The 17,284-nt window shown below is 56.8% G+C and overlaps 1 protein-coding gene across 2 annotated transcripts in view; it reads left to right on the top strand.

Annotated features, from left to right (window-relative positions):
* Positions 1–17,284, top strand: part of PRDM15 (PR/SET domain 15) — a 50,086-nt gene that overhangs the window by 15,988 nt on the left and 16,814 nt on the right. For both annotated transcript variants that reach the window (XM_064476142.1, XM_031459931.2), the window contains exons 6-16: positions 611–712; positions 1,819–2,043; positions 3,686–3,806; positions 5,408–5,589; positions 5,925–6,019; positions 6,383–6,470; positions 11,170–11,337; positions 13,296–13,390; positions 15,310–15,441; positions 15,834–15,968; positions 16,733–16,896. In XM_064476142.1, coding sequence (XP_064332212.1) covers positions 611–712; positions 1,819–2,043; positions 3,686–3,806; positions 5,408–5,589; positions 5,925–6,019; positions 6,383–6,470; positions 11,170–11,337; positions 13,296–13,390; positions 15,310–15,441; positions 15,834–15,968; positions 16,733–16,896 — 1,507 coding nt within the window. The remainder of the gene's footprint in view (positions 1–610; positions 713–1,818; positions 2,044–3,685; positions 3,807–5,407; positions 5,590–5,924; positions 6,020–6,382; positions 6,471–11,169; positions 11,338–13,295; positions 13,391–15,309; positions 15,442–15,833; positions 15,969–16,732; positions 16,897–17,284) is intronic.

Genomic DNA, 17,284 nt, shown 5'->3' with positions numbered 1-17,284 from the left:
GTGGGAGAGCTCCTCACCCTGGGGCAGAGATCTTAATGAAGTGAGCCCGGGACCACGGTGTCCAGCACAGCTGCTGCCTTTTCTTGTCCTAGTCGCTCTCGTCGGGGACACCGGGGAGAACGCGTGTCACTGCGGGAAGCTCTGCTGGACACGCCAGGCAGGCGCTGCGGCCAGACCGGGCTGAGGGCCCACTGCCCAGCTGCTTCAGGTTCTGCCCTTTCTCGTTGCCTGAGCCGCTGAGAGACTAGGGGACTCGACTTGGGCTGTAGGATGTGCTTTTTCTCAATGTTGTATGAGGGGGTGCGTCTGGTCCCCCTGGACCGGCTCGTGGGAGGAGGCCACATTTCTGTGACTGTGACAGCGCTGTGTGGCCCGTTTCCTCATCTGTGAAACGGGGATGCTCACGAGCACAAACATGTCTGTGTGTGTAAAACTCCACAATCCCACCCTGCAGCCTTGAAGCTGCTCAGGAGTGGCGGCCGCTGCTGCTGCTGTCACTGTCACCTCCCATGGGAGCAGGTGCAGGCTCTGCTGGGCTGGGCTTCACGGAGGCAGGAGCTGCCAGGGACCGTCTTCTCCCACCTCCACCGTCTCGTCTTATCTTCTGAAGCTGCAGGCACCCCGGAAAACAGCGCCCCGGCCGAGTCGGAGCCCAGCCAGTGGGTGTGTAAGGTGTGTTCCGCCACCTTCCTCGAGCTGCAGCTGTTGAATGGTAAGGGACACGGTGGGCCGGGGCAGCCCTATGGCAGCAAGTCCTGTGCTGAGCTCACCCCGACGGTGCTGGCACGCCCTCACCATCCCTTTGGACAGTGGTAGGACACACGGCCCTCGGGAGTTCCCTGGCTTTACCCAAGCGGTTCTGCTCCCCAGCCTGTGTCTCCTCCCCGGGCCTCTGTCAGCTCGCACTTCTGGGCTTTGACCTGAAGCTTCTCTGCACGTCTGGCTCCCACCGAGGGACCTCGTTTGCTTTCTCTGAAGCTCAGCCGTGTCTTACAGTTTGTAGGGGAGGGGGAGTGTCTCTGGTTTTGTGGCCTGTAGTTGAGGTTGGTGATGGGAAGAACTAGTCCTTGGCCGAGTCATACAGGCACCTGCGGTCACTTGAGGGCATTAGTCCCCACCTGTCTTGTGGGTCCCGCTTCCTCTTGCAGATGTGCGGCCACCCCGCTGGCCTGAGCCCTGCCCACCTTCACTTGGGGGGCGTGGCCACCCCCACCCGTCTGCTTCCTGTGTTTTGCTTAGTTACCTTTTCTTGGGAGGTCTCTGAGGTTTTCTTCCCTTGAAAATAAAGCAAAGTTTTCTTGCTTTCATGCAGTGTTTTTTTTTTTAATCTCCTTTTTTCTTCTTATTTTTCCTTGTGCAATGTTTTTAAGAACAACTATGTTCATCATGAATTAAACATTTATTAATACTCTTGAGAGGCTACAGTTTTAAGTAATTATGTTATGTATTCATTCTAGAAAAATGAGAAAATTTAAATAAGCTTTAAGAAGAACATAAAAATTGCCCGCAAGGTCACCATCTAGAGAGAACCATGTTACTGTTTTGATACGTTCTTTCACAGTTTCTCTGCACACGTGTGTACTTTCAGTTTTTACAGACTGTGTGTGCAGTTTTACACACCTGCCCTCCTCCCATCACCCGACTGACTTTCTAAAGTGATGGTTGTGTTTGGTGCATTGGAAATGCTTTTGTTTTCAAAAGCGGAAATAAAGTTCATTTGCCTCTGCAGGAGGCACACTATTAGCAAATAAAATTAAGAACAAAGTGGGGGTCAGCAGTGGACACCCCGCCTTATGCTTTTGCGCCCCTGTCGTGCAGAGCACCTGTTGGGCCACTTGGAACAAGCCAAAAGTGCCCCCCCAGCTGGCCAGCAGGAGCCGGCTCCCGAGAAGGAAGCCGACGCGCCCCGGGGGGAGCCTCCCTCCCTTCCCAAGAGTGTCGGTACCACCAAAGAGCAGAAGAAAAAGCCTCGAAGGGGAAGAAAACCCAAAGCATCCAAACCGGAGCAGCCTCTAGTCATTGTGGAAGGCAAGGAACCAGCAGGTGAGGCTGGGCCAGGGGGAGGAGTCAGCAGATGGGGATGGACCTGGGGGAGGAGCCATCGGGTGAGGGTGGTCCCAGGGGAGGAGCTCGCAGGTAGGCGGGGCCCTGGGGGAGGAGCCATCGGGTGAGGGTGGTCCCGGGGGAGGAGCTCGCAGGTAGGCGGGGTCCTGGGGGAGGAGCCATCGGGTGAGGGTGGTCCTGGGGGAGGAGTAACAGGAGTGGGGAAGGACCCGAGGCCGGGTTGCCTTCCTGCCAGGCAGAAAAACAGCACAGAGAGCCCTTGTGGAGAAAGAATCGAAGCCCGTCTCTCCTCTGAATCAGCTCTTTCGAGAACAACCTACATGCAGTGCAGTTGGCACTGCGGAGCGTGCAGGCTGTGAGCTTTGACAAGTGGGTCCACCGCTGTGACCAGTTTTCAGGACAGAGAGCACTTCCATCTCCCTGGCCACTTTCTTGCCTGTCTCGGCGTGGACTGGCATTCCCCATCCGGACACTCTCTGTGCCCAGCGTCCTGCTCACAGCACGTGGGGGAGACTCATCCACGTCAGGTTCCCCGCTGCTGCTCCTCCTTCGCTGCCGAGCATCGTTGTCCACTGTGGGTGTCCCACCGTCCGCTCCCCCATCGCTTGTGGACGGGCATGCAGGTTTCCAGGCCATGGCTAAAGATTCTCTGACTGTACAGTAGCCTCAGTTGAGTTTCGAAGGACCTTAGACCCACTTTCTCGGGTGCACAGTCCCCACGAGGCCACGTCCTGCCGGTCCTAGCACGGCCTCTGCCGGAAGCACCCAGCAGCAGCGGATTCCTGGGGGGTCTCCCGTGTGAGGACCGGATGTGGTGCTCAGATACTAGCCAGTCCCCTCGCTACCCCCTTTACTGACCCCTGGGCAGTTTTTCTTTCTGCCGTCTGCTCTCTCCCAGTCTTCCTTCTGTGAGAGTGAGAAGAAATCCTTGTTCTTTCCCAGAATTAAAGAGGAGAATTCAAGGGAGCAGCCTTCACATAATAGTCTCAGGAAAAGTGGTTTAAACTTCCCTGGACAGTCTCCCTGCGTCTCTGTGCAAGTAGAGAAGACAAGAAAGAGGTGAAAAGTTTATTAAGTGATTGTTTCACAAAGTACTCGCTGTGTTAGGAAGACGCATCACAGCGGGGGAAGTGGCTTGGTCCTTTTGTGTCATATTCCTGTGTTTCATGTGTCTGGAGCTTCAGGCCAGGCCCTCCCACTGTGGTTTTTGGTATTTGACTCTTGTACAAAATGGTCATCTGCGTGTGAGCGCACTCAGGATGGCTTGTATAATTATTAAAACTGGTATTTCCAAATCTCTTAATAAGTTATAAGATCCCAGTCTGTATTAAAATGTTTTGGTTTTAGGTGGTGTGAAAAGGGATTGAAATAATGTTATCACTACTGTGATTTTAAAAAAGAATCACAGATTGTAACTCCAGTTTTAAGAGTGACATTTTGCTTTTCTAAACCTCCAGGTTAAGTGTGTGGATTCTAAAACACTGCCAGTCTCTTTTTCCCGTGAAAACCGTGCAGTCCGCGCCTACATCTTCAGCCTGGCTCTGGCCCCTTGGCCGTGTCCCCTGGGTTGGGTTGTTCCAGCCCCGGTGGTGACACAGCTTGTCCCCTCCCCTTCACACAGAGCAAGTGGCAGAGATCATGACCGAGGTGGAGCCTGTGACCGCCACGCCGGACGAGCGGATCATGGAGCTGGTGCTGGGGAAGCTGGCCACCACCGCCAGCGACGCTGGCTCCGTGCCCAAGTAAGTCTTGGCAGCAAGCCGCCCGTCTTTGGGGCAGAAGCACCGGTGGCAGCTGATGGAGCAGATGGCCTGATGAGAGGGGACTGGTTTCTTTCTTGCGGTGGGAAGTGGACATGCTTGGACAGCAGCAGGAACGTTCTGGAGCCCAGGAGTTTAATAGTGCATCCATTGTTTAAACTTTTTTTATTGTCATAAATTACACATGGGTTAAAATTTATCATCAACCATTTTTAAGCATACAGTTCGGTGGTTTTAAATGCATTCACAGGAGAAGTGGCTCAGTCTTTTTCTGTCATATTCCTGTATTTCATGTGTCTAGAGCTGCAGGCCTGGGTCCTTCTTACTGTGGTTATCTGATATGTGACTCTTGTACAAAATGGTCATCTGCTTGTGAACATACTCAAGATGGCTTGTGTAATGTTAAAAACTGATAATTCCAAATCTCTCAATAAGTTACAATTCCCAGTCTACATCAAAACCTTTTGGTTTTACGTGGCACAAAAAGGGGGTGAAATAGTGTCATCACTGCTGTGGTTTTTGTTGTGCCTCCAACCGTCCAGCTCCAGAACTTTCTCACCTTCCCCAAACTCCACACATACACAGCCGTAACTCCCCCACCCCCTTCCCCGCCCCGGGTACCCACGGGCTGCTTTCCGTCTCTGTGAAGACCCTGCATGAGGCCCCTCTGCCTCCAGGCACCTGACGTAGGGGGATCGGACAGCGTCGGTCCCTCTGTGCCTGGCCCGTCTCGCTCCGCACAGTGTCCTCAGGGCACGTCCCTGCTGCAGCAGGTGCCAAAATTCCCTTCCACCTCAGGCGGCATAATACGCCGTCCTGTGGACGGGCCACATTTTGTGTATCCGCTCTTCCATCAAGGACACTTGTGTTTTCTGCCTTGGCTGTTGTGAGTAGTGCTGCTGTGATAAAACAGTTTGAATTTCTGTAAGTTTAACACTTGGTGTTCTTCTTCTTTTTATGAATAGAGAAAATATTTATATTTTAGTTATTATTCTTATATAATTTTTTTTGCCCTGAAGTGGAATAAACTAGGGCCCTTTCTGGAGTGTCAAAGCCTGCCTGGTCAAAACCTGCCTGGCCCTGGGTAGTCCGGGAACCTGCGGAAATCCTAAAAACAGAGCGATGTCAGAAATGGTGAATATAGCCCATTTTCACTCTGCCTTACGCCAGAGGATATTGGTGACTTTCCATCAGAAACACATTTAATAGGGAGAAGAAATTTGAAAAATCAGGTTCAGGGGAAATAGGAACCAGGGTAGAGGTAAGACCCAGTGAAAAAGAACAGATCTGGTTACTTTAGCCGAGGCCCAGACTGAATTCCAGCTTCCTGGCAGGCAGAGCTAAAGCCCAGTAACATGTGTGGCTGGTACGTGAAAAGTTAACTGATGCCACTGCACGTTCAGGGTGTCTGTCCCCTCCAGACAGCCCAAAGCTGGAGGGACACCAGGCATGGTCCCTGCCCTGCCCCCGTCAGGCTGGGAAGATTTGAAAGGAGCTCTTTCCAAGATGATGTAACTCTGGACTTTTTCTCCAGCGACCTTGTGTCCCAGCTGTCTTACCAGTGTGTGTGTCTAACCTGGCAGGTTCCCCCATCATCAGAGCGGCACCATCACCCTCAAGAGGAGCCTCATTCTCTCCAGCCGACACGGCATCCGGCGAAAGCTGGTCCGGCAGCTCGGGGAGCACAGGCGGGTCTACCAGTGCAGCATCTGCAGCAAGGTCTTCCAGAACAGCAGCAACCTGAGCAGGCACGTGCGCTCACATGGTGAGTCCCTGCGGCCACGCCCCTGGGTGGGCGTTTGGGGTGGGGAGATGGGGATGGGGGGCCCCTGTGGGGATGGGGGTGCTTGGGGGTTGGGGACACTTCAGGGGCGGGGATGGGGGTGTCTGGGGGATGGGGGTACCTGGGGGGACAGTGATGGGGTCACCTTGAGGGGTAGGAAAAAGGGGAGGCCGCCCGTCTCCAGGTCCTCTTCTGCCTCAGTGTCGGTGCAGGGCTGCCTGTCTGAGCAGGGGGCTGGGCAGCATGTCCGAGGTGGGCCCCGTGGTTTCCGAGCTCACCTGTAGAAGTGAAGCAGCTCTTTTCTGGTTATTCCTTAGGTGACAAGCTGTTTAAATGTGAGGAATGTGCAAAGCTGTTCAGCCGCAAGGAGAGTCTGAAGCAGCACGTCTCCTACAAGCACAGCAGGAACGAGGTGGGTGAGCGGACTGGGGCTCTTCCTGGAAACAGAGGAGAACAGATCACATTGAAGCAAGAGTCACGAGAGAGGGGAGGGGGCCCGGGGCCTGGGCAGGCGCGGACAGGGCTCGGGGACGAGCCAGGGGGGCGCGGGTGGCGGACGTGCGCAGTGAGGGCACCTGAACGTGGGATTCTTTTCCTAGGCCGCGGGGTGGCCAGACTGAAAATTGTTCATGTCCCTAAGCTGGGCAGGAGGGCTGGAGAGGAAAGGGTCGTGAGCCACACACACCGGGCGGTGGGTGAAGAGGCTCCCCGTGGAGGAGGGCGGCCTCGCCGCACCTGCCGCCGGCCCTCCTCTCACCACGGCCCCTCCCACCAGGTGGACAGCGAGTACAGGTACCGCTGCGGCACCTGCGAGAAGACCTTCCGCATCGAGAGCGCCCTGGAGTTTCACAACTGCAGGACAGGTGAGCGGCCGCCCGGCCCGCGCCACCCGAGCGGATGCTGCTGCCCGACCGGGTGGGAACCGTGCGCCTCCGCGGGGAGTCAAGGTGGATCTCACAGCCTCTCCTTCGACGTCCTCCTCCGTTCCGTCTGCTTTCAGGCGGCTGTTACTCACAGGTGGAAATGTCCCGTGTAAAAAGAAGTTTATGCTCTGACTTCCTGTTATTCCACATGTTCCACTGGCCCACGTGTGAGAAGCAGGGGGTTTCATCCTCCCTGCAGCCGTGAGCGGCCGTGTAGGATTTGTTCTCCGGGCGAGAGAAGTACGCGGAGAGGTGGGGTGATGGCTGGGGGCGGGGACTTCTGCATCTTTGTCAGCTGGACCTTTCTTAACTGTCTGCTCTCCTCTGTCCCTGGATCCTGGACCCAGGCAGGGCCTGGCTGCTCCCAGGAGACCGTTTTCACTTTAAGCCTGCCTGTCTGGGGATCCACACAGGAGAGAGAGCCTCATGTGCAGTTAAAGCTGGTGTGCTTGGACCAGCCTGTGGCTGGGAGGGGGGGTCTCTCTGGGCCTGCACAAGGGTCTCAGGTCCTGTCTCTGGCCAAGCTGGTGGCTGGCATGTGCCTGATGTATAAATCCCCGTGTGCGGCCAGGGGAACCAGTGGAGGATGCCCCATCCTGTCCCTGAGGCTGTCTCCCTGTGGGTCGTGGGTGGAGGTGCATGGCCTTGCTTCCTACCCAGGGAGGACGGAGGTGGGGGTGGTCACTCCCTCCTCTGGGAGCCATCATACACCGGGTGGGAGGCAGGGGCCTGGGGACCAGTGGCAGTCAGCTTCGAGACCTATCAGATTTGCCTTTGACTCTGAACCCCCTTCCCATGGAGCCTCTATGTGCAGCCCTCGCACCTCTATGCTGCTTCTCGTTAAGGTGCCGGCCACCCCACATCTCTTGGGGAGCCCTTAACCCCGTCACCTAACGCATTACCTGAATCTCCACTGGTGGCGTCCAGCGTCTGTTCCTGCAGCCTCCACCGTATTTTTGTTTGGTTCAGTTTATCGTTTGTTCCACTTTGAGGGCTCCTGTTTGAAACCACGCCTGTCCCCTTCATCTGCGGGGCCCTGCTCCCACAGTGGGGCTTCTCTGAGCGGCCGGTGAGCCTGTTTCACCTGAGCTCCAGCTGCTCTGCGGGGTCCATCAGGGCATGGAGTGGCCTCGGAAGCTTCCAGATGAACTTCCAGCATGTGACCCCATCTGCTTTCTGAGCCCTGCATCCCAGGTGTTCCCAACCGTTTCCCCACTGTTTCCTCTGATGCCCTGTCTGTCGGATGGGCCTCTGCTGTATTTGTTGACGGAAGCAGGATGGCGCCCTGTGTGGCCACGCTCGGTTCTACAGGAGTGCAGGGGGCGCCATCAGACTGCAGAGAGATGCCACATCCTGTCAGGGTCTTGGGTGAGGCAGACCCTCAAAATCCAGGAAGAGAGGATGTCCTCTTTTTACCTTTATTTCTCTGGCCACAAATGAAACAAAGTTATTAAAGAAGTCAGAGCAGCGGTTGCTACACGTCAGCAAAAGATTCTGTTAAACCAGGCGTTTGTCTGTCTTCATTGTATAGGAAGAACCAAGCAGCCCGGAATCGAAATGCAGTTTCTAATTTCAAAGGTTAGACGTTTTGTCTGGAAAACAACGGATGAAGCTGGCAACTGAGCTCATCTGCACACCGTGCTATCTGCACACTCTGGCACTTTCTTATGCTATTCACGTGCAGAGGTGTCATCCGTAGACCGTTAAGTCAAGGGTTTGTGCAGTGTTGGGGAGACGCTCTGAAATGAGCAGTCTGATAGGTTTTCTCAAGCTGTCACTGAGTGGGGCCTGTCCCGGTGTGGCCAGACGCTGGTGTAACTCAGCTAAATGGCCCTCAGGCAAGACAGGGTCCCTCAGCCTCCCGTGCAGCGGCTCCCCCCGAAACCCACCATCCCATCTCCGATGACCCTGCGCCCCTGCTCTGCACCCGAGCCCACGTGTGGGGCTGCACCTCGCAGGCCCTGTAGTTTACCAGCCTTGAGACCAAAGAAAGAGGCTGGGGCCAGCGACAGAGTCTTCAGTGGTTTATTGGACAGAGGACCTTACACAGAGGATCCTGCAGCAACACCACACTGTGGGTGGCACACGAAGGCAGGACACGCAACAGCCTCTGCTCCTCGGGGGAGAGGGCGGCTGTGGCTGTTTACGGGGGATTGACGTCAGGTGGGCTCATCAGGTACCGGGGAAGCCGGCAGCGGGCGCCCGCGCCTCCCAGCCCTGCAGGCTAACGACCAGCACTGGGCAGATGCTCCCCTCTGATAAACTGGCAGGTGGCTCTGTGCTGGCCTAAGGACTAGAACAAGCACTAGGTGGGGCGAGGGGCAAGCAGTTCACATGGGCAGGTATGGGTGAAGCAGGGGCTGGTCGAGCAGGAGTGGACACAGAGCAGGAGGACAGCCATCTTGGCAGGCCTGATCGTACACCACATAATAGGCGTCCGTCCTCAGTTGCTGCGTTTTGTTAAAACGTGAGCGTGGACCTGGGTCGAGGGCAGCAGGAGCGTGGGTGGGAGAGGCTGTCCTTGAGGCTGTCTGCATTCCTGAGCTGGTGACCTGTGGATACCACGGCAGGGCAAGCCACCCGTGGTGACAGCCTGGGCACTGGACAGCTGCTTCCAGCCCGCTCTCACCAGGCGGAAGCCACATCTGCGCCAAGGGGAACAGTTGGCGGTGGGCTCCCTCCGTGTACTGAGAGGGACTTCTCTTGGAAAGAAAGCTGAGTCCAAGGGCAACACGTGCACCTTCCACGCTGCTGGGGTCCAGGGCCAGTGGGGCCACCTGCCCGGGCTGGGGGCTCACCTTTGTGGGTGGGAAGGGTCTTTGGTGACCTGATGGAACAGCACAGTAAGGTGTGGCCCTTGCCTCTGGTGGTCCCAGTCCTAAGAATCCGTGCTGAGGAAGTCGAGCAGGAAAGGAAAAAAAAAAAAAAAAACTTGCATTACTGAGGATCACTAAGTCACCCACACTGTCAAAAATAATAAAGTCAACAGTGATACATGAGATGGGTGGGATGTTACGTAGCCACTAAAACACGCACGGGCATGTTTGTCTGAGAAGCACACGTCCTGCACACGCACACACGTGGGTCACACGTGGGTGCGGGGGGCCGTGCAGACCCCCTCCCCGAGGGACCTACCTGCGCCGCATGTCGGGGTCACCTGGGAGAAGTTAAAACAGCTGCTGAGGCCTGAGCCCCCGGGGCATCGGGCAGGGGCTGGAGGCGTTTTGGTTCTAACTGCTGCCTGGGGAGGGCGCCGGGTGGGGGCTTCCGGTGGATGGAGGCCGGGGATGCTGTGACGTGTGGTGCGCAGGATGGCCCCACCCTGGAGAACGATCCGGCCCAGTGGTCACCCGTGCCCAGGCTGAGATTCCTGGACGTGGAGGTCCACTGTGCAGCCATGAGTGAGACCCCCAGTCAGAACCACTATAGAAAATGAACCTCTGCCTTCAGTCTCTGGGATTTGTGCACTTTGCAAACATTTATGGACTCTGGGGACTGATCAGTGGGCCAGAGCCAAGGACCCAGAAATTAGGGTGACAGAGTGTGTCCTTAGGCCCTTGCCCTGGAGGACACACACCTGTGTCATGCCCACCTGCACAGGTGACAAGGGCCAGGGCTCCTGGGGCTGTGGGAAGGCCAGTGGGCAGTGAGGGCTCCCTTCTGGGGCTGGTTTAGGCCACATGTCCTGGAAGGAGCAAGGTGGGCATGGTAGGGGAGGGGGAGCAGAGAACAAGTCAGAGCGGAGAGTGCGGGCTGATGGCCTGTGCTGGGTGAAGCCCTGAGACCCCCAGACTTGGGCAGAGGCAGACAACCAGTGAGGTGCCCGATGGCTCTGCTGGTCGTGCCCCCAGGGAGCAGGCCTTCCACGCTGCGCCCGCTGGCTGTGGTTGGGGGCGGGATGATGGGGAGCCGAGGGGATGCTCTGGGCGCCTGGAGGGAGAGAGCAGAGTGGGGACTGTCAGAGGCCCTGGGGGGAGGCAGTTTGGCTCCTTTAAAGAGGGACTGGAGGTGAGGCCAGGACACTGGGATGTGGGTATTTCTGGAGGCTTTGTTGTGGGGGAGGGGTGTATTTGGCAGGGGGTGGGGATGCATGTCTACTAAAGGGGGCCTCGGAACAAGACAGTTTTGCTTACAGGTAGGAGAAATAGGGGGTGTTTATGTGCCGTGGGGAAGGAGCCTGGGGAGGGCAAGATGGGAGGGAAGGGGCACGGGATGGTGGGCTTCGGAGGAGCAGGTGCAGCGGCGGGGAAGAAGGTGGCTCCTCTGAGGCTGGGGGGAGCAGGGACGGGGGCTGCAGTCAGGTCGGCAGAGGTGGGGAGGGCCCAGGACAGCTGTGGTTCGGGCCTCTTTCCTTGCCAGGAATCCCAAGATTCTGTGGGTGATGCGTGATGCGCGGGGAGGAGGGCGGGTGCGGCTTCGTGGACAAAGATGATCTGAATGTCCGCTCTGCCCATCAGGACTCGGCTGGCTCAGGCCTGGCTTGGCCCGGGGCTCCGTCAGCTCAGGTGGTACTGTTTCTGGGCCTCCTCCAGCTCGGCCATTCTTCACCTGAGCCTCAACGCCAGTCCCAAGGCCCTCGGCTGAGCCTGCCCTCGGCGTCATTTACCGAAATGTTGCCTCTTGTTTGCTTCTTTGACAGACGACAAGACGTTCCAGTGTGAGATGTGTTTCAGATTCTTCTCCACCAACAGCAACCTTTCCAAGCACAAGAAGAAGCATGGGGACAAGAAGTTTGCTTGTGAAGTCTGCAGCAAGATGTTCTACCGCAAGGACGTCATGCTGGACCACCAGAGGAGGCACCTGGAAGGTGAGCGCGCCTGCGTGGTCGGGGATGCGGGCCCCGCCCCCGTGTGCGCACCCGGCCCCGTGTGCGCATCCCGCCCCCGTGTGCGCATCCCGCCGCCGTGTGCGCACCCGGCCCTGTGTGCGCATCCGCGAGGCACCACCCAATGGGAGTCCGCTTACAGCGTCCCGCGTTGGTCGGTGCTGCTGGAAGCGTCCTAAATGCTCCACCGCGGGGAAGTTGAGAAAACTAGACTGTACGACTGAACGGTACGCAGTCATTAAAAGTGTGTTCTCAAAGAGTTTTTAAATTTAGAATGGTGAGGAAATGCTTTCAATATGACAGAAAGTAGGAGAAAAGCAGCGTATGGAATGTCACGTGGGGTCTGTTTTCAGCAGTGTGCGAGGAACAGAAATGTTCCAGGCGATGCTGTGGGTGGGGCCACCAGTGATTTCCCCCTTATTCCTCCTGCTCTGGACGACGACCCTCGCCCTTGTAGTGGGCTTGGGGCGCCTGGGGGCTGCCTGTCCAAGTGGTGGGTTTATGAGCGGCCAGGCCAGGAGAAAGATGGATTCCGTTGGGATCAGTAATGGGGTGCGACAAAGGAATGAGGCAGAACTGGAAATGAGGCGTGGGATGCACATGACCCCGCAGGGCAGACTCTGAGCTGTGCCAGCAGCAGCCCGGAGGAGAGGGCAGGGGCATTGGGCAGGGAACGTGACCTGGGCCGCCGGTGTGTTCTGAGCACTGTCCCCAACCGGGGGGTTTTCTCAGAGCCTGCTCAGACCCTCTGTGAAAACAGCATTTTAGTTTAGTAATCCTGATTTTGACCCTAAAAGCCACCACCCTCTTGCCGACCAGCCCTCTGTAAGCGACGCTCACTGAGCAGAGCACCTTCCTATGAAGTCTGAAAAAACTCAGTTTACATAGAATTGCAAAAGAAGTATATGAAGGTTGGGGGGGAAAGTAAGAAAATGAGGTCGTGTGTGAAGTCTGATCGGTCCACGCAGATGTGTGTACACACCTGTCACCACAGCCTTTAAAATAAACCTGGAGTGGCATCCTGCATCACCTCAGCACCCTGCCTTTTTACCTGGCCGTCCTTAACGTGGTTTCATGAGCCCTGCCCCCTTCCCTCTGTGAGCCGGTGGGGCACTGAGGGCCTCTCCAGCCAAACCTGGTGTCCACTTACAGCTGGGTGGTCTCGGTCACCTCCTGGGCCTCCATTTCCTCCCCGGTGCAGTGGGGATGGTCACTGTGCCTGGCCCGCTGGGCTGGTTGGACTGGACCCTGATTGGAGAGCCCCAGGCAGGCCCATAGGTGCCACCATTGCGGCTGAAAGTCAGGTGTTTCTTGACTGACATAAACCTGGGCTGCAGAAAGATGGGTCAGGGTGTCCAGGCCACTAGAGAGGAAGTTCTCTCTTTTATTCAAAGATTCCCTGTTCCATGTGAACTTCTAAGTCTGTTTTGATCCCAATTATGAAGTTATGCCTTAAAACCATAGAGATTTTGTTACTGTCTGACTTTTTACCTTGATCCTGATTCAGCTGATTTAATTTGAAGGATGAATATTAGTATTTTTTAAATAAAAAGGCCTGCCTGCTCACAGCCACCTACAAGAACCCCACCTTTGCCTGAGCAGATTGATTGAGTTAGATTGAGTACAGATACCTTCCTTAACAGTAGCTCATTACAACTTCTCTACATGTAATACTCAAGATGCTCGCTGCCCTGGTATTTCCAAGTTTCAGGCGCAAGGCCTGGGAGCCCATGGGCAGCCTGCCTCCTCTCCCTGGGGCCCCGGGTAGGAGAAGTGGGTAGACTGATTTGTCATGTACAAGTGACGCCGATCGCTTCTTGGTCCCACTCGTGGGCATCCCTGTCCTGCGTCCAGCTGGAGGTGACCCAGCTGATGTGGAAGTGGCCGGGCGTGCCCCGTCCCATGTGCACTGACTCTCTGTCGGGCGGGTGGGGTTTCAGGAGTGCGGCGGGTGAAGAGAGAAGACGTGGAGGCCGGCGGCGAGAACCTGGTCCGCTACAAGAAGGAGCCGTCAGGATGCCCGGTGTGCGGCAAGGTAACGCGCCAGCCGGGTTTTCTTTAGGGAAACTCAGAGCTCTCCCAACTGCACATTGGTGGGAGGGAATGTTTAGGGTCACTGCGGATACTCGGGTGTCCAGAGCCACAGCACCCCTCACTCAGTCCTCTTGTCATCTGCTTTCTTACCTTTGGGGTGGGCCTCCAGTGAAGGAGCTGGGGAGTGGGTGTTTCTCCTGACAGCCTCCTCTCCCCTTGGCCATGATTTTTCACTGATGCTGCCCTGGCACTCATGCTCTGTCTCTAGTGCCCTGTGCCATGTCCTTGTGGTAAAGGAGGCAGGACAGCCCGGGTTTATTTTCCTGGTCAATGCCGATCCCCCCGTAGCATTTTCGAGTGAGGGACTGACCCAGCCACGGCCACATGCTCTGTGTACTTTCCATCGATGCCAGCACCCCAGTGAGCATATCTGTTCAGGGCATCCGAGCTGGCTGTCAGAGGGGCCCGAGTCCTTGGCAGACCCTGAATGTCCAGAGTGCATGGCCCATCAGAGCAGCCGGGCCACATCCAACAGTGAGCACTGGTCAGAACTGCGTGGGGAACCCTGCCCGGAAGCTCCCGTCCAGGCCATGTCAGCTGGCCTTGTGAAATGGTGGTGGTCTTTGCCAACAAGCTCCTGGTCTCAGCTGGAAGTGCGGTTACTTGTTCCTCCCATGACTCAGGTTGCCGAGTCTTTCAGCCACGTGCAGTCCACATGAGCCCAGTGGCCCTGGAGGGACAGGGCACCCTCAGCAGCCTCCAGGTCCTGAGGGTGGAGAAGCAAAGGCCTTGGGTGGACGGGCAGCTGTGACTTGGCCCGGCCTGCCGGCACATGGCAACACTGCCAGATGTTTTGACCTTTTCAAGAGAAAACGGAAATCTGTGTTTTTATGAGAAATTTCCTGTTATTTTTCAAACCACAAAGCAGACAGGTCAGCAGAGTGGCATGGCCTGTGGGCCCCAGGTTGGGGCTTTGACTTAGTGTGGGTTTGGGGGCCAGCGAGGCTAGAGGGGAATGGGGAGCTGGTGCAGCAGAACACATATCAGAGCCCAGTGGCCGGGCGCCACCAAGCCTGGGTAGGGGTGGTGGAGGCTAGGTTGGCCCTGTGTGTAAGCTAGGCACCTGCTGACCGCTGGGACGGAGCCTGCACCCTGTGTCCAGCCCATCCTCCCACACAGCCTCCCTGAGCTTCATCTAGGGGCTGTTGGCCCCAAGTCACCTGCAGAACAGCTTCTCTTTCATTCATCTGTTGCATTCTCTTCCTGAGCACCTGCGAGGCTTGATGAGCTATAGATCTGCTTTCTGGGTTGTTTGGCCATTGGGAAGGCTGTCCGGGTGGAGACTGTCAGATCAGTGGGGACCTGGGGGTGTTCTCTGCTGCCCGTCTTGTCCACTGAGCTCTGCTGGTGGACACGGGGCCACATCTGACCTGTGGGCCACTGTGTCCCCAGCCTGGCCCCAGTGGGTGAGTACTGAGTAAATGAGTCCCCACACCCATCATTTCTGGAAATACCGAGAAGTTGGGGGAAGTGATAGGAATTATGCATAAAATAACGGAGCACAACTGAGGACGTAACTCTTTGATACCCACTTTCAGAAAACCGCAGCAGTTTCTGTGACTTACTGTCTTGGTAGGCCCTGTCCTAGTGAAATATTTAAGTGAGTTGAATAAAACTGAGCTGAATACTGTTTGTAGTGAAGGCTGGATAATGGTCAATTGTGTATATAATGTAAGCACCAATTTAAATTATTAAACTATCCTGATTGTAACACTAAGTGATTATTTGTGTATCTCACTGAGTTGCTGCAACTCAAACTTTGTAGGTAAACATACTGTGTTTTTGTGTTCAGTTACGGTTCTCAGTGAGGCTCGATGTGCACGTAGCAGGCTTCCCCACCCCCAGCTCTCCTGCCCGCAGGTGTTCTCCTGCAGGAGCAACATGAACAAGCACCTGCTGACCCACGGCGACAAGAAGTACACCTGTGAGATCTGCGGGCGCAAGTTCTTCCGTGTGGACGTGCTCAGGGACCACATCCACGTCCACTTCAAGGTTTGCAGGCATTGTGCGCGGAGGCGGGGCGCGTGCGGAGGCGGGGGGCGGGGCGCGGGCGGAGGCGGGGGGCGGGGCGCGGGCGGGGCCCGCCCCCTGGATAGGCTCGGCTGTGATGCTACTCTTCAGATAAGCCCTCAGGAGTGTTTGTTGTTCCTCCTGCAGCCCACCTGTAGGGCTCGAGCTAAAATCCCTCCGTGCTAGGTACCTCCCAAGAGAAGAACAAGAGTCGGGATGGGGGCGTTTGCTTCCCTCCCTGCCTTTGAGGCCCTAACTCAGGGGAGTGGGGCGTCCCAAGTGACCCGAGGGAGCGGTTTGCTTCTGATGTTCCAATAACTGGTTAAAGCTTCCGCCAGGCGTGTTAGAAATCGGCCATGGTGACTGTTTTCCAGGACATCGCGCTAATGGATGACCACCAGAGGGAAGAGTTTATTGGCAAGATTGGGATCTCCTCGGAGGAAAATGATGACAATTCTGACGAGAGCGCAGACTCGGAGCCTCACAAGTACAGCTGCAAAAGATGTCAGGTAACCGGACTACGGCCTTCACGGGCCTGGGGCTGCCCGGAAAGGAGGCTTGTGCTACAGGGCTGCTGGCCTGCAGGGGCTCGGGTGTGGGGGCCTGCCTCCCAGACGTTCTGGAAGGCGCCCCAAGTCTCGTTGCTTCTCAGGATGGTGGGTGTGGGTCTTACCCCAACAGGCAGACCACCGTCTCAGAACAGTCTGGTCCACCATGCCTGTGTGGCTGACCCAGGGAGATCCGTGTCCGCTGGGGCTCCTCTCTCCTCCCCCTTCACCTCTGCCTGCCCCACGGACGGCAGGGTGCCTCGCTTAGAGGAGCGTTTTGTTTCTAAGGACCCGGTGCTCCCCGTCTTCACGGCATGTATGAGCCTTGTCTCTGCGGCTTCACTGCTTCAGGAGCCGCAGTCTTTTTTTCTGCCCAGCGCAGGTTCCTGTGTTCTACACGGGCCTTGGCACCTGTGCACCTGTCAGGGGCATGGGCGAGAGACAGAGGTCGGGTGGGTGGGTGAGTGGAGAGGAGGAGGGTTCTGGAAGCCGGCCAGGGAGGGCGCACCTGCTGGGAGGTCCAGGAGGACCTGGGGTCCGTTTGTTACACTCCCCCGGCCTCACGGTTTTGCCTGGCGCGGGCCCTGCCCTAGGGAGTCTCTTCCTTTTCTGCTGGGGAGTGGGCTCTCACCGGTGTCTCGGGCGCCTGGGTGCGCGGCGGGGCAGCATCAGCTGCGGAGGTCCCGGGCTGAGTGCACACGTGTGAACCGAGTGCGTGTCTGCAGCTCACCTTTGGCCGCGGGAAGGAGTACCTGAAGCACATCATGGAGGTGCACAAGGAGAAGGGCTATGGCTGCAGCATCTGCAACCGCCGCTTTGCCCTGAAGGCCACTTACCACGCCCACATGGTCATCCACCGTGAGAACCTGCCGGACCCCAACGTACAGAAGTGAGGCCTCCTGGGCGGGACTCCGGCGTCCGGGGGAGTGCGGAGGGAGGGCTGCTTCCTTGCAGAGAGGCAGGCGCTCTAATAAGCCGTCTGGAGCACAGAGCAGCTTCCGTCTCCTGAGGGAGCCCTGGGCCGGGCCAGGTCAGGGGAAGTGCTAGCCTTGCTTGTCCCCTAGGCCATCAGTACCCTCCCAGCTCGCACCCTCTCCTGGACTCACCACATGGGAGGCCGCGTTGCAGGCCTGCCTATATACGACCAGAGACCCTTTCCCCCACAGTAATTAGGTTTCAAGAATGCCGGTCCCACATCTGGCTACAGCCTGTAATCAATGCTGTGTGTCCCAGCATGTCAGCCGACAGTCTTGTTTAAAGCTTATTAGTCTGCTGGG

Source organism: Camelus dromedarius, chromosome 2, assembly GCF_036321535.1.
Source record: "Camelus dromedarius isolate mCamDro1 chromosome 2, mCamDro1.pat, whole genome shotgun sequence".
In the NCBI taxonomy this organism is placed as follows: Eukaryota; Metazoa; Chordata; class Mammalia; order Artiodactyla; family Camelidae; genus Camelus; species Camelus dromedarius.
This window is presented reverse-complemented; position numbering and strand designations above follow the sequence as displayed.